Raw genomic sequence first — 17,151 nt, 5'->3', positions numbered from 1 at the left:
ACCAAATATCAGACAAAAATTACCACCTTTTGAACACAAACAAATGCAATGATGCTGTTTAAAAACTATTTGCTTGAAGCATGGTGCGGCATCTAACGGCCACAGAAGTGTTCACAACTGATGCTAGTTAGAAGCTGTTCAGCAATAGTCTCCTGCCCCAATTAAACAGCATACTTTCCCAAATAAACAAAGGAAATCCCTGCAATTTTCACAATTAGATTTTGTTTTTTTAAGGATTGTCCCCAATAAGCAGCTGCCCCAATTAACTGATTTCCTAATGAACTGGAATCCACTGAAAGTGGAGAATATATATATATATACATATACATGCACACACATAGTCTATTTCGATAAACCAGTAAACCAGTTGTAATCAAACTTAATTTTGAATGGGCCTCTTAAATCATGAAAACTAATAGTCTTAGGTATGAGTGGCCACAATTTGAATATACCAATTTAAAAGGATGGAAGCAAAACTATTCTTAATAATCCAAATCAGGAGCTGAAAATGTTTATAATAATTTCCTTCATGAAGCCTTCCTTACAGAGGCTTCACTTTGAAATTACATACTATTCTCTTTCTAGTCTGACCAGAAGAGAGAAACTCAGAGTCATACTTCATAGTTGGGACTCACAGGTGTATTCGGCTTGAATAATACATGTTTGACAACTCTTAGATTTCTTCTGGTGTGAGTGTAAATTTATATTGCTATACTGTTGATTATTTTCTGGAAGTACAATGCACATACATTTGTTTCTTTACAGCATGCAATTGAAGCTCTTGGTGCAGGAGTAAACCCTGTAGGTGACTCAACTGACAATACAAGTAATTGGGAACTTGGCAGTGCATTTTTCTTTGCTGGGACCGTGATAACTACTATAGGTAATTTTCTTAAAAACAATGTTACCAATATAATTGTATGCATGCAAACATTTTCTGTGGATGTAAAGCTCTTTAGATACATTGTAATAGCTTACTCCTTTATCTATTATCTTCTTGCATGCAAATTCTATCAATATCACAGTTAAGTGTTAAAAGTGGAATTGCTCCAACTAATAGAGTCTAAGCAATAACGAAGTATATACACAATGTTTCCTATTTTGAATTCATATCTGAAATAACTGTGACATGAACTAATCAAAAGTAATCTTCTAATTCAGGTTTTGAGTAAAGATTCCAATTCCAAATTGATGCTTTTTATGAGCCACAAATTATGCTGAAGGCCACATTGCTGTACCGTAAAATGTTTCTTCTTTTTAAAAAAATTTTAAAAGTATATTTTTATTAAATTTTTAAGAGAATTACATAAAATGAATAGAATAATAATGAAAATTAATATTAGCCCTCCCCCCTCCCCTTAACCCTTCCCCCCTTAACATCCCTGTCTAAAAAAAAGGAAAAAAAAGAAAGAGGAATTGCCTGGATATCGGAGGATCCCCACATGCACCATGGAGTTCAAAATAACTTTAGTATATATCTTTATTTTTTTCCCCAAATAACTAATAATTTTATCTTCAAAGGACCTATATATTTAATCCTATCTTTTGTAGATAGGGGTGCCAAATTTTCAAAAATCTATCATATTCATTTCTTAAATTATAAGTAATTTTTTCAAGTAGAATGCAGCTATATATTTCATTATTCCAATGGTCCATAGTTAAGTATGAATCTGATTTCCAAGTAACTGCAAAAGCTTTTTTGGCTACTGCCAATGTAATTTTTATAAATTTTTTCTGATATTTATTCAATTCAGGTTTCGGTATTATCCCTTCAATATCGCCTAATAAAAATAATGTTGGACTATGTGGAAGTTGTATTCCAATAATTTGCTCCAGTAAAAGTCTTAGATTTATCCAAAAAGGTTGAATTTTAAAACAAGACCAAGTAGAGTGTAAAAAAGTACCGATTTCTTGATTACATCAGAAACATTGGCCAGATAAATTTGGGTTTAATCTATTTATTTTTTGTGGTGTAATATATAATTGATGTAAAAAATTGTATTGTACTAATCTAAGTCGGACATTTATTGTATTTGTCATACTATTAAGACATAGTCTTCACCAATTTTAATATTAAAATCAGTTTCCCATTTTTGTCTTGACTTATGAATTCCTGGTTTAATTGTCTGTTTTTGAATCAAATTATATATACAAGATGTAAATTTTTAAATTTTTCCTTTTTGAATTAAAGTTTCTATTTCATTAGGTTTTGGCATTAACATTGTTTGACCCAGTTTATCTCTTAAATAGGCCTTTAATTGAAAATAACAAAAGAGTGTTATTTGATATTTTATATTTATTCTTTAATTGATCAAACGACATCAATATACCTCCTTCAAAACAGTCACCTATATATCTGATCCCTTTTTGAAACCAGTTTTATAAAAGTTGGTTATACATTGTAAAAGGAATAAGTCTATTTTGAATTAGGGTTCTCTTTGCTAATAAAGATTTCTTTATCTCATCATCTACATTTACCTTATTCCATAAATCGATCAAATGTTTTAATATAAGAGATTCTTTCTTTTCCCGTATCCATTTGGATTCCCATTTATATATAAAATCTTCTGGTATATTTTCTCCTATCTTATCTAACTCTATTCTAATCCATACCAGTTTTTCTTCATCAAAAAAAGATGCAATAAATCTAAGTTGATTTGCTTTATAATAATTCTTAAAATTTGGGAGTTCCTGGGTCAAATTTACATGTCAATTTTTCCAACTATATTCTTGACATCTTACCTTTCCAAAGAAACTTCCTCACACATTTGTTCAACTCTTGAAAAAACTTCTGGGGCAGTTGTATTGGTAATGTTTGGAATAAATATCGTAATCTAGGAAATATATTCATTTTTACAGCATTAACTCTACCTACTAATGTTATTGGAAACATCATCCAATTATCAAGATCTTCTTGTATTTTTTTCCAATAATGGCAAATAATTTAATTTATATAAATTCTTTATATCATTATCAACTCTTATACCTAAATATTTTATACCATTTGTCGGCCATCTAAATTGAGATACTAATTGACATTGACTATAGTCTCCCTTAGTAAAGGGTAAAATTTCACTTTTACCCCAGTTTACTTTTTACCCTGATATTTTCCCATATTCTTCCAATCTGAAAGATAACTTATGCAATGAATGCAATGGGTTTGTTAAATAAATCAGAACAGTAAAATGTTTCCATATACAATTAGACAGACAGATTTTTCCTGTTACCAATTTTTCTTTCCCATTTAACCATCTCAAACTAATTATCATCCTTGAATTTAATGTTGTTTAGATGGATGGGATATGTGGGTGTGGAAACACTTAGAATAATCAGCCCTACAAGATTCAAGATTGTTTAATATCATTTCCTGAACACAAGTGTAAAGGAGAATGAAATAATTATTACTCTGGATCTAATGCAGCACAAAAACCCCACAAAAGATAAATAACACAATAATAATAAACACAATAAATATAAAGACATAAGATAACTTATTACAAAGATTAATGGTAGGTCTATAAATTGATGCTGGGCTGTACGTAAGGTGTCTGACAAGAAATAATAAAGTAGTGGTGGAGTTAGCAGGTGGAGATGTTGATCAGCCCTACTGCTTGGGAAAAGTAACTGTTTTTGTGTTGGATGGTCCTGGTGTGGATGTTACATAGCCTCCTCCCTGATGGGAGTGGGACAAAAAGTCCATGAGCAGGGCAGGTGAGATCCTTCATGATGTTACTGGCCCTTTTCCAACACCTTTATGTACGTATGTCCTTGATCGTGTGTAGGCTTGGTGTCGGAGATATGTTGGGCAACATTGACTACCTGTTGTAGAGCCTTCTCGTCTGCCACAATGCATTTTCCACACCCAACAGGGATGCAGCTTGCCAGGATGCTCTCCACTGTACACATGTGGAACAATGAGAGTGTGATGTGCAAAGTTCAGCTCTCTTAAACTTCCTCAGAAAGTCAAGGCATTGTTGAGCTTTCTTGTCTGTGTAGGATGTGTTCTGGGACTGTGAGAGGTTGTGTGTCATGTGCACTCACAGGAGCATGAAATCGCTTGCAGTTTCCACTGCTGAGCCACCAATGCAGAGAGGGGTGTGTGAGTGGTGCGAGTTCTCCTGAAGTTGAGAACCATCTCCATTGTCTTGTTGACATTAAGGAAGAGGTTATTTGCCTGTCACCAGGCCTCGAGCTCTTCCACCTCCTCTATGTAGGCCATCTTTGTTGCTGATGAGCCCCAATGAATTGCGCCATCGGCATTTTTTTTCCTGTTCTTCTGCAAAATGGTTATACAATTATTTGGTAGCTGTTACTCTATTCCCAACTAGCTGAGAAAGTCATCTTGTAGCCTTTCCCATTGTGCTTGTTTGATACACCTTACAATCTGATAGGAGACAAATATAGCCCTTTGCTAAATGAGACCTGTGCATTTGATGAATATCTGATCCTATTTTAAATGTATCCAGGCATCAGAAGCATCTGAGAACAATTAAAAGTAATAAACATTTTAAAATAATTAATGAAATTGTGAAATAAACCTTAAAGATATAAAAATTATGCTATGTAAAACACCTAAAAACTTTTAAATAATTAGAAAAATTGAACAGAATTGTTGAATAAAACATTTTACCTGGCAATCTCAATTGAAATCATTGCATCATATTCCACCTGACACAGGATCTCAAAATCAGAATCAGAATCAGGTTTAAACAGGTTTAATGCCATGAAATTTGTTGTTTTGCAGCAGCAGTACATTGCAATGCATAATAATAGAAACTATAAATTACAATAAGAAGTTTATATATAAATTAAAATTAAATTAAATAATTAATTTAAATTAAATTTTAAAAAGGAAAAATACTGAGGTAATGTTCATGGGTTCATTGTCCAATCAGAAATCTCATGGCAGGGGGCAGAAGCTGTTCCTGAGTGTGTATCTTCAGGCTCCTGTATCTCCTCCTTGATGGTAAAATGAGAAGAGGGCATGTCCTGGGTGATGGGAGTTATTAATGATGGAAGCTGCCTTTTTGATGCATCGCCTTTTGAAGGTGTTCTGGATGCTGGGGAGGCTAGTGCCCATGATGGAGGTGGCTGAGTATACAACTTTCAGCAGCATATTTTGACCTGTTCAGTGGCCTTCTCATACTAGATCACGATGCAGCCAATTAGAATGCTCTCCACAGTACATCTGTAGAAATTTGGAAGTGTCTTTGGTGACATACCAAATCTCCTCAAACTTCAAATGAAATATAGCTGTTGTTATGCCTTCTTTGTAATTGCATCAATATGTTGCGCCCAGGATAGATCCTCAGACATATTGACACCCAGGAACTTGAAACTGCTCACTCTTTCCACTTCTGATCCCTTGGTGAGGACTGGTGTTTATTTCCTCAACTTCCCCTCCCTGAAGTCCACCATCAATTCCTCTAGGAGTTGATTCCCATTGTTGTTAGTAATATGCTAAGGAATAATTACCTTTCTGGTTCTAAAATAACTAATTTTGCATACATGGATTGGAATTTCCTCAGATGACAATCTCATACTGTAAAGAAATGTAAAATGGTATTAATTATGCTTCCCATTTTTAAAAGCTTTGAGGTATGGCAGCAGTTTCTACCTTAATTTCACATGGAAGTTATTGTTTTTATTTTTCTCTCTGTAAAGTGCTTAAAATACTTGTTAGGGTTGGTCTTTTAGCCCTATGATTTACTATTCATGAGAGGCCTTCCAATTGTTGGATACTGAGCCAGTTTTTCTGACTTCAATGTTGCTGCATGCTCAGCATCCTCTCAAACTGATGCCTGACAGCAAATGATGCGAGAGAAAGGGAAGCCCACACAACAGAGTTTAAACATTCTTTTTGGAAGAATTCTTTCAATCAGCAGTGAACATATTTGCAAACATCTAAGCCATGGCTTGTCTCAAACAATGGGATGGATAGAATTCTAATTGAAATTTTGATATAACATCTTGTCAATAGAGAAACAGGAAAATCGTGCTCTTGCTTCTGTCAAAACAGGGGGCTAACATTTTCAAAGAGGTTGTCAGTAAAGTAGCGCTCTTGGTTAGTGTGAATTAAATTATTAATCCTTTTGAATGTTCAGATATATTTCCTTGCGTGAAATTTTAGCAGCTTCCATGTGACTGCTTTATTATGAAGGGCAAAACTAATTTTAAGCAACATACGGAAAATGTTAGAGGAACTTGGCAAGTCAGGCATTTGCTGACTTTGCTGAGTTCCTCCAGCATTTCGTGTGTGTGTTGCTCAATATTTCATGTATCTGAAGAATCTCTTGTGCTTGCCATTTTTAATATTGTTACTGTACATAAAAGATGAGATAGTTATAATGTGCAAGACAAATAATCACATATTGCAGCTCAGAGAATTAACTTGTCCAATTTCACACAAAAATACCAAAGATATTATTCCAGCAAAATAATCAAAGATTTACATGAACTCTGATGGAACATTATTGCGGAACATCATTATTCATGTGTAAATTAAATTTTACGTAAAATAAACAAAATAAAGCCATAAAATAAAAACAAAATGAAAACGTTTATACAGCTTCATGCATGATCTTGTTTTACTTAGTCAGAGTCTTGTTGTGAGAAGATCTATTGTATATACTAGGTTAACTAAGGGCTGGCTCTATCAGTATATACTAACATTAAAAAAAATTCTTAATTGCTTTAAACTCCAGAGGACTATAACTTTTATAGTTATACAAAATATCATTTGCAAATTATATCAAATTTCTAATTTACCATTGAGAATTAGTCTTGCTGATGAGCTAAAGCGAGCTAGCCTGGGTATGTAGGTTGGATCTGATACTATAGTATGTATTCCTTCCAAATGTTTTGTACCAGCATTAAAAGGTTAATGTTGAAACAACTCAGATCTTGTGTTTATTTCCCCCTTAAGTAGAACTTGCAGAATGAAGTAGTATTTAAAAATACTATGTTTCATTTACTACTACTTTTGAATTGTTTTTGAAATTTGCTTGATTAATTGGATAAACATATTTGACAGATATGTGAGTCATTCAGGTTTCAACATGTTATTGGAACGAGAATGCTTATTTTTTGGTTGATATGCTTCTCCCACAGCTTGCTAATTTGAGCATTCCAGATAAAACAATAAACATAAAGTTATACAGTACAGAATTTAGGCCATTCAGCATAATTTGTCCATGCCAATCAAGATGCTTACCTGAGCTAGTGCCATTAGGCTGTGTTGGTCCATTTCCCTTTAAATCATTCTTATCAAAAAAATCACTCTCAATATCTCTTAAATGCTGTATTTGTACCTTCCTCTACCATTTCCTCTGGTAACTTGTTCCATGAGCACACATTCCTGACTATGAAAAATTTTTCTATCACATTCCCTTTAAGTATTTTAGCTTTCACTTTGCCTACTCTGGGAGAGAGTCAATAACTACCCACCTTACATATTTATGTCCCTCATTATTTTTTAAACCTCTATAAGGTCACCCTTCAGCTCTGAGGTAAAATGAAAGCCTAACTATAGTCCAAGTAGACTGTGTCCATATCCCTGTCCTTGTCACCTTTTCAAAAAATGCAATCAAATTCTTTAGACCCTGTCTCTCATGCACAAAACCACGCTGATAATCTCTAATTTGTTCCAATCTTTCCAAATGCTGGTAGCCTCCATCTCTCAGAATTCCATCGTGTAACTCTCCCACCACGAACATTAGGCTGACCTGTCAATCGTTCCATCCCTTCTTAAATAAAGGCACAACATTAACCACCCTCTAGTCTTCAAGTACCTCACCTATGGCTAACCATAATACAGATATCTCTGGCAGAGTCCCCAGCAATTCCTTTGCTGATTTCCTGCAATGTCCTCAGAAACATTTGTTCAGAGCCTCATGATTTATCCACCTTTATGTGTTTCAAGACCATGGAAGATAGGGAATTTTGGGAGGCAAAATAGTCTTGCACCTCTTTTGTAATGTAGACACAATTTATGACTTCATTATTTTCCTCCCTGAATTCCCTAGCTTTCATGACCTTTTCTGTGATAAGTACAGACAAGAGATTTGATAAGTACAGATAAGGCTTTGTTCATTTCCTGCTGCTCCACTCAGTGCTGACCACATTAATCCTTAAGCGGACCTGCTCTCCCCCTTGTTACTCTTTGGCTTCACAATGGGTAATTAAAACTGCACAAACGCATCGCCTATTTACCATCAAAGACATAGTTACAGAAAAGTGCTGAAAAAGGGCTAGGAATCCCAGCCACCCTGCTCAGGGACTTTGTCCCACTCCTGTTAGGGAAGAGGCTACACTGCATTCATACCAGGACAACCAGACTTAAAACAGTTACTTTCCCCAAGCCATTAGGCTGGTCAACACCTCCATCCATTAACCCACCCCACTACACCCCCCCCCACCCAGCACCAGTACTTTATCCTTTCCTATCAGAGTCACCTTATGTACTATACAGATACTCCTGAACCTGGGGTCACTTTATATACTTTCAATCAGTCTAAGTGTGTAAGCTAATCTTATCAATTTATATCTATAGTGCTTTTATTGTTTTCTTTGTGCTCATTGTGTGTTTTTAATGCTGCATCAGGTCCAGAGCAACAATCATTCTGCTCTTCTTTCCACTTGTGTGATGATAACTGACAAAAAAACAATCTTCAATCTCAAATATATTTATAGGATCTCTTGGGATTCCCCTACTCCTTATCTCATATCTTTTTTTGCCCCCTGATTTCTTTCTCAAGTGTCCTTTTACATCCCTTAAACTCCTCAAGAGGGTTTGCTTATTCCCAACTGCCTATATGTGAAGTATACATCCTTCCTGTTCCTGACCAGATCCTCTATATCAATATGAAACAAATTCCCTAATCCTGCTAGCTTCTCCCTCCACTCTAATAAAAATATGCCACCCCTGAATTCTCCTATCCCACTTTTAAAAGTTCCCACTTACCAGAAATCCTTTTACCTGCAAACAGCCTTTTTGAATCAACTTTTGCAAGTTTCTGTCTAATGCCATCAAAGTTAGCCTTGGCCCAATTTAGGACTTCCATCTGTGGACCGGTTCTATCCTTTTCTGTCACTATTGTAAAACTAACAGAATTATGGTCATAGTTCTCCATAGAGCTGGTCTTCTGACATTTTGGTTACTTGCTCTGTCTCATTTTCCAGTACAGGGTTGAATGTTCCTCCCACTCTGCTCGGGGCACCTACATATTGCATGAGAAAACTTTCCTGCACAGACTTAACAAATTCCATCCCTTAGCACTCTGTCAGTCCCAGCAAATATTAGGAAGGTTAAAGCCATCTACAATTTCAAGCCTATTATTCCTCAGCCATCTGCAATCTCCCTGTATATTCACTCCTCGAATTCCTTATTGTGGGGGGGGGGGGGGGGGTTGGGAGTGAGTGGAAGAGTCTTTAGTAAAATCGCATCAAAGTTATAACTCCCTTCCTCTTTCTAAGTTCCAACCATAAAGCTTCACTGGACGAGCCCCCAGGGACATACTCTTCTTATGCAAGTTAAGGGCACCTGCCTATCTTGGATTGAACTGCTGTATAACTGCAGAAAACATCTACTACTATTACTTTCTTGCTTCCTTACGTAAAGGTTAAGATATCTAGACATTAAAGTAAGCAACAGTTTAATTATGCACATTGATAGTTGCTGGATTTGAATCTCTATGCTGTACTTCTATGTCTTTAGAACTGTTTAATGATCTAACGGATTATTTATTAACTATTTACTAAACAGCAGCAGTTTGTGTAATTCAAAACCCCAAAATGTTCTTATTTATTTCAATAGGCTATGGGAATATTGCACCCAGTACTCATGGAGGGAAAATATTCTGCATTTTATATGCATTATTTGGCATTCCACTTTTCGGCTTTCTATTAGCAGGGATTGGGGATCAATTAGGCACAATCTTCGGTAAAAGTATTGCAAGAGTGGAGAAAGTATTCAGAGTAAGTTGACAAATATTTATTATTTTAATGTATTATATTATCCACCATGACTGAAATGAATCGTAGATATTGTTTATCTATTAATGTTGATATTAATGCAATTTTATGGATAACCACAACAAATTTGTTGCAGTACAAAGACTGTCAACTAAAATGGCTTAAAAATATGTGTAAAAGCCATGTTCAATGTTCCTTGTGTGCTTTTACAGGCAAAATGGATTTTCACTTTGATATTCTGGTTTTCTACGTACTGTATTTCATGAATATATGTTACCAGTTCCTCAGCAATTATTTTGGAACAATTGCCATCCAAAGAATTCTAAGCTCACAATCCAATATTTATTGAGGCTTACATTGCTTTGTCCCAATGAAGACCTTTCCTGGTCTGACTACAAGATAGAATGCAGGACAACATAGCACCAGTGCACCTCAGAGCAAAATTAACTCTTATGTGAAGATAAATTTTGATAGAACAATATATGTGAAGGATATTTGGGAAATTATGTGGGATACATCACATCTAAAGAGAATTCAGAGGGATTGGAAAGTCAGTGCTCATTCAGCTCTGGGGACAAACGGTGGTGTAGAGAAGCTTGTATTCCTTCCACTCTCCACACCCTTTTATTCCTCTCCACACCCTTCCTCCCCTTTCCTCTCCACACCCTTCCTCCCCTTTCCTCTGCAGTCTGATGAAGGTTCTCAGCCTCTCCATAGATGCTGCCTGACTAGCTGAGCTCCTCCAGCATTGTGTGTGTGTGTTGCTTTGGGGAAGAATTGTCTGAACAGGGTCTGGGAAAATGGTTCAACTGTTTTCTGAAGGATGAGTATTTTTAACCTCCCACAGTAATCCAACTTCTGCCATAACAAAAAGAAGAATATGTTTGGGAAGACCTGATTGGCCTTAAAATAGCCTCATTGGAGTGAGGCCAACAAAAAGTCGACACCACCCTCACACTATACTTAGACTCTGAGCAAGTCATGCAAAATGAGTCAGATGAATTTATTCAGATTTATGCCTATATGATACATTAATTCATTAAGGATTTAAGAGCATGATAATTAGGCTAATCAGCCCCTTGAGCTTGCCACAATATTCAAAAATTATGACAAATCTTGTACCAAAATATTATTTTCCTGCACCATAAGACCGTGAGACATGGGAGCAGAATTAGGCCACATGGCCTGTCAATCTGCCATTCAATCACAGCTGATCCTTTTTTCCCCCTCCTCAACTGCACTATGCTGCCTTCTCCCCATATCCTTTGATGATGTGGCCAATCAAGAACCCATCAAGCTCTGCCTTAAATACTCCCAATGACCTGGCCTCCACAGCTGCCTATGGTAACAAATTCAGCAAATTCACCACCTTCCGGCTAATGAAATTTCTCCACATCTCTATTTTCAGTGGACACCCCTCTATCCTGAGGTTGTGGCCTCTTGTCCTAGACATCCCCACCATAGGAAACACCCTTTCCACATCTACTCTGTCTAGGCCTTTCAACATTCATAAGGGTTCATTAAGATCCCCCCTTATCCTAAATTCCAGTGAGTACAGGCCCAGAGCCATTAAATATCCGTCATATGATAACACTTTCCTTCGCGGAATCATTCTTGTGAACCTCCTCTGAACCCTCTCTAATGCCAGCACATCTTTTCTTCAATAAGGAGCCCAAAACTCTTCACAATAGTCAAGGTGAGGCCTCACCAGTGCCTTATAAAGCCTCAGCATCACATCCCTGCTCTTGTATTCTAGACCTCTTTAAACATATGCCAAAATTGCATTTGCCTTCCTCACCCCTGACTCAACCTGCAAGTTAACCTTTAGAATGTTCTGCACGAGGTCTCCCAAGTCCCTTTGCATCCTAGATTTTTGGATTTTCTCCACATTTAGAAAATAGTGCGCGCATTTATTTCTTCTACCAAAGTGCATAACCATGCATTTTCCAACATCGTATTTCATTTGCCACTTTGTTGCCCATTCTCCTAGCCTGTCTAAGTCCTTCTGCAGCCTCCCTGTTTCCTCAAAACTACCTGGCCATCCACTAATCTTTGCATCATCTGCAAACTTGACAACAAAGCCATGTATTCCATCATCTAAGCCATTGATATACAGCATAAAAAAAAGGGGCCCCAACACCAACCCCTGCGGAATACTAGCAGCTAACTAGAAAAGGATCCTTTTATTCCCACTTGCTGCCTCCTACCAATCAGCCAATGCTCTAACCATGTTAGTAACTTTCCTGTAATGCCATGGGATCTTAACTTGTGTAGCACCTTGTCAAATGCCTTCTGAAAGTCCAAAATATACAACATTCACTACATCCCCTTTATCTATCCCACTTGTAATATCCTTAAAGAATTTGAACAGACTTGTCAGGCAAGATTTTCCCTTAAGGAGTCCATGCTGACCTTGTCCTATCTTGACCTGTGTCACCGAGTACTCCATAACCTCATCCTTAATTGTTGACTCCAACATCTTCCCAAGCACTGATGTCTAACTGGTCTATAATTTTCTTTCTGCTGCCTCCCGCCTTCCTTAAAGAGTGGAGTAATATTTGCAATTTCCCACTGCTCTGGAACCATGCCAGAGTCCAACGATTCCTGAAAGATCATTACGAATGCCTGTATAATCTCTACCACCACCTCTTTCAGAACCCTAGTGCGCAGTTCATCTGGTCCAAGTTTCTTCAGCTTTTTGAGCACCTTCTCCTTTGTAACAGTAACTGCTCTACCTTCTCTTCCCTCACACCATTCAAGACCTGGCACACTGCTAAAATAGATTGTTGTCTAGTCAGTCTATATAATGATTTTGAAATCCATTTGTATCTATTCCAGGAGTTCATCCTCTATGTTGGGCTACTAATATATACAAACGTGGACGACAACTGATCTCTCACCCTCCTCCTTTCAGGAGACTTTGCAGCTGTTTAGTGACATTCCTGCCTATGGCACCATGAAGGCAACATGCCATTCTGGGGTTCACATTGTCAACTACAGGCTCACCTGTCTGTCCCCCTAACTATTTGATCTTTGATCAGCATTGGTCTCCTGTTATTTTTCCTTCTCAAGGCCCTGGTTGCATTCTCCCGAGGAACCATCAGCAGCTAAAATGGAAAATCTGTTAGTGAGTGTGATGGCCTCAGGAAAATCCTTGACTATCTGCTTACTCATCCTAGTCTGCCTGGATGTCATCCATTTTCTGTCCGTGCAGTCTTCAGCTTCAGTGCCACTGTACTAACTACAAAATCCCCCACCTTGCAGATATACCAGAGTGACTTTACACGCAATTCCAGCTCCGATGACTGAAATTTCACTATTCCATAGTTCAAGCTGTTGCAGCTGGAGATGAGGTTCTCTAGTGTGCAGGAAGTGTCCACATGACACTTTTGGTTTGTGTTGCCTCGCTTTTCCCTTCAGAAATAACCTTATACAGTAGAAATTTGTCAGAAAATACTCAACAACTTTGCATCATTCACCCGCCTTTAGGTTTTATTTTTATATTTATTGCTTCTATATTTATATTGTGTGTGTGTGTGTGTGTGTGTGTGTGTGTGTGTGTGTGTGTGTGTTTACCGTGTTCTTCATGCCCATTGTGGTTTTTATGCTGCACTGGATTCAGGGTAACAATCATTTTGTTCTCCTTTACCCTCATGTACTGAGGAATGACAATTACAATTTTTGAATCTGTGACGTCACAACTTCAGCCCAGTTGCTCCCATTCAGCCCACCCAACATTGATCTACCTCACTGATCTGCCCTTACCCCCTGAAGCCCATGCACTGAGAATTTAGGGGATGTCTAGCTTCAGAACCTACCATTTCCTTAAGCAACATCCAATTGAAATGCAATTTATTAACTAGTACTGCTCTTGAGTTTAGTATAAGAGGAGCTTTGCCTTTTAATTTTCCCTCTAGACTGCAAGATATTATTTTGCTTTTTTTCCCCCCACCCCTTACACTGATAGTAGGGCTAAAGATAGGATGGACCCTATCAGTCCTTGGCAAATGCTTTGATGTGTCAATGTGCAACATACTACACTACCATCCTATCCTTAAAGGAAAAAAATCAGATTAGTTTGGGCCTCAGACGACTCTTCTACCCAATTCTACCAAATTTAGTATTAAGCACAATAATGTTGTAACTACAGCAAAAGTGTTGATAGTATTTTAAAACCCAAAATGTGTTCTAGCCCATCCCAAAATGAATCCAAAACTCAGAATAAAATTGAATTTTGGATGTGAATTACACTGCTGCCTGGATCTCGGATAGGTTCTTTGAACTTGCATAGACATTTTCTTCTTGGAGAATAGTGGAATTCCCAGTGAAATTTCATTAAAAATTTCACAATAGCTGTTAACACGTTGATCTGCTTTAGAGCTTGGCCAGGAGATCAGGACAATCTAGGGGAAATTCTCTTTGTTCAAACTGGGCACTTAGATCTATTGGTTATTTAACAAGTACTGACTTAATTGTTCAGAAAATAATACAAGATACTATTTTTAAAATAATGCTAAATTTTGTATTTATGAGATGAAGGATAATGGTGCTGGCAGCCAACCTTAAGAAACATGTCCAGCAGCACCATTTTCTAGAGTAATCATTTGTGATCTCCGTTTTGCCAAATTGCTGTCAATAGAACTGAAGTCATATATCCTTTGTACATTGCATATTAGTGTAAAATCAACCAGATATTTATAGCGCATAAGGATCACAATATCTATAAAGCCCCATCAAAAATAAGCCTGTAGCCCTTCTCACTAATGCAAGAGCAACCTACTCTGTTTTAATCGGCAGTGGCGGCCTATAGTTAAGTGGGAAAAAACAATTTTCTTCTAATGGCTTAATGAAGATCCTAGAAAAGACTCCCACTCTACCCCATTAATTCCAACCACACTACCTCCCAAAATGAAATCTCATAACTGAATTGCATATTCCTCCTTTTCTCCTTTATTTGTACTACTTGCAGCCTTTGTTTACCTGGTTTATCCCAGCTGTCCTTCGTGAATAAAGGTACCACATTTGCTGTCTTCCAGTGCCAGAAATAATTAAAATCACCATCAGGGCCCCTAACAATCTCCTCCCTTGCTTTCCATGGCAACTGGGATACATCTAATCTCATTAATATGACAGTGAGTACTTCTGCACTTTGCGCATCATTGCACAATACGTTGAATACTTCCAAATGGGCACACTCAATGGAATTACGTCATTCCACACTGGGGACAATATTTTAATTGGAAAGAATGGCAAGTTAACTTCTGAAACAATTTCAAAGCTTGTAGCTAACCAGTATTTAGATAGTTTTTGTCTAACACTTAAAATTCTGCAATATTTAGCACTATTTCATTTAATCCCATTAATTTAAGTGATCACTGAGCTCAAATAATGGCTACAATCTATTGCAACACACACAAAATGCTGGAGGAACTCAGCAGGTCAGGCAGCAACTCTGGAAATGAAAAAATAGTCAACGGTTTGGGCCAAGGTCCTTCTTCAAGACTGGAAAGGAAGGGGGAAGACGCCAAAATAAAACTTATTTTCTTTTCTTCTGGCATCTTTTATTCTTGCATCATCTCCCTTTTCAATCCTGAAGAAGAGTCTTCGACTGTTTATTAATTTCCATAGAGGCTGTCTGACTTGCTGAGCTCCTCTAGCATTTGCGTGTGCTGCTTTGGATTCCCAGCATCTGCAGAATTTCTCATGCCCAAAATCTATTTGTACATTTCTTGAAATGTTCTATTTTTTTCAAAAGGTATTTTGTGACTTTAATAGTGACTATTCGTTGTACTTATTTCCATGTTATTTCAGTATCTAGCAGTTTGCATTAATTCAATTTATGGCATCAGCTTTAAAAGTAAAACTTAATTGTTATATCTTTTGTTTTCAGAAAAAGCAAGTGAGTCAAACTAAAATACGAGTCACCTCCACAATCCTTTTCATTTTAGCGGGTTGCCTTGTTTTTGTGACTATCCCAGCAATTATTTTTAAACACATCGAAGGATGGACAACGCTGGACTCCATCTATTTTGTTGTTATCACCTTGACGACAGTAGGATTTGGTGACTATGTAGCAGGTAAGCAGTTTACTGCTTTTGCACTATCACAAATACAAACGTATGGCTTTAACAAAGTATCACTACTGTTGTTTGGTTTAGAGATTAACTTCGCGTTTAGAAATTTATGGTTAGACCAAACCACTGAGTGTTACCAGGGTGGGTGATCAAATTCCAGTTTGATGGTGCTGTGAGCTGCTGAACTAGGGATGAGTGTCCATTTGAGACAAGGAGCTGTTCCAGTGCAAAAGCAGGCAAGCCAGTGATTGAAAGATAATGATGTTGTGAGCTGATTCTTGGCAGGGAGGATGGTGTAGTACCTCTGCTTAATTAGGTCTGGCAAGGGAAACAGCTGTAACATAAATCTTAACTGAATTTCTGTCCCAGCTCAATCTCAATTCAGAATTTTTTTTTAATTTATCGAAATAAATATAATGACTTTCATGCTTTTAATTGAAAATGCCCCTTAATGTTGGACAAAAACTCAATGCATCCCCGAAGTCCCAGAATTCACTTAAAGTACAATTGGGCAATCTCTGGTGCATGATCCAATTTATGTTTTAATGTAACTTCTTTAGCCAGAATGTGGTAAATCTGTGGAATTTATTGCCACAGATGGTTGTGCAGGCTAAGTCATTGGTATACTTAAAGGGGAGGGCCACAGGTTCTTCAGCAAAGGTTAAAAGGAGAAGACAGGAAAATAGGACTGAGAGGGAAAACAAATCAGCCATGACTGAATGGCAGAGCAGACTTGGTGGGCAGAATGGTGTAATTCTGTTCCTATGTCAAGGTAAAATTAACTGTATGTTGTTGACTATTCAAGGCTGAGAAAAGTCTTTATACTATGGATGAATCAGGAGGTATAGGGATCAGCTGAGAACTTTGAATGGAATTCATGATCGCTTTTATTGGTAGAGCTGATTCGAGGGTCAAAGAGCTATTTATTCTATTACATCCAAAGTTTTAAAAATTTTATTATGTGCCAAGATTAGAATTAACAGTTGGCTTGTGCAGGAAGGACACTGCTCCTAATTTGCTAAAGTAGTATCAAAATTTTTGCACCAACTCGTTGACATATGCCCTGAACATTAAATTTCTCATGAGACAATGCAATCAGGCAGCA

General features: G+C 37.1%; 1 protein-coding gene across 1 annotated transcript in view; it reads left to right on the top strand.

The window, feature by feature from the left end:
- LOC132405640 (potassium channel subfamily K member 10-like) overlaps window positions 1–17,151 on the top strand; it is a 48,654-nt gene that overhangs the window by 8,130 nt on the left and 23,373 nt on the right. The window contains exons 3-5 of the mRNA XM_059990620.1: window positions 766–883; window positions 9,815–9,975; window positions 15,863–16,049. Coding sequence (XP_059846603.1) covers window positions 766–883; window positions 9,815–9,975; window positions 15,863–16,049 — 466 coding nt within the window. The remainder of the gene's footprint in view (window positions 1–765; window positions 884–9,814; window positions 9,976–15,862; window positions 16,050–17,151) is intronic.

This window comes from Hypanus sabinus, chromosome 2, assembly GCF_030144855.1.
Source record: "Hypanus sabinus isolate sHypSab1 chromosome 2, sHypSab1.hap1, whole genome shotgun sequence".
Lineage (NCBI taxonomy): Eukaryota > Metazoa > Chordata > Chondrichthyes > Myliobatiformes > Dasyatidae > Hypanus > Hypanus sabinus.
The sequence above is the reverse complement of the archived record's forward strand: the minus strand, read 5'-3'. Positions and strand labels throughout refer to the sequence as shown.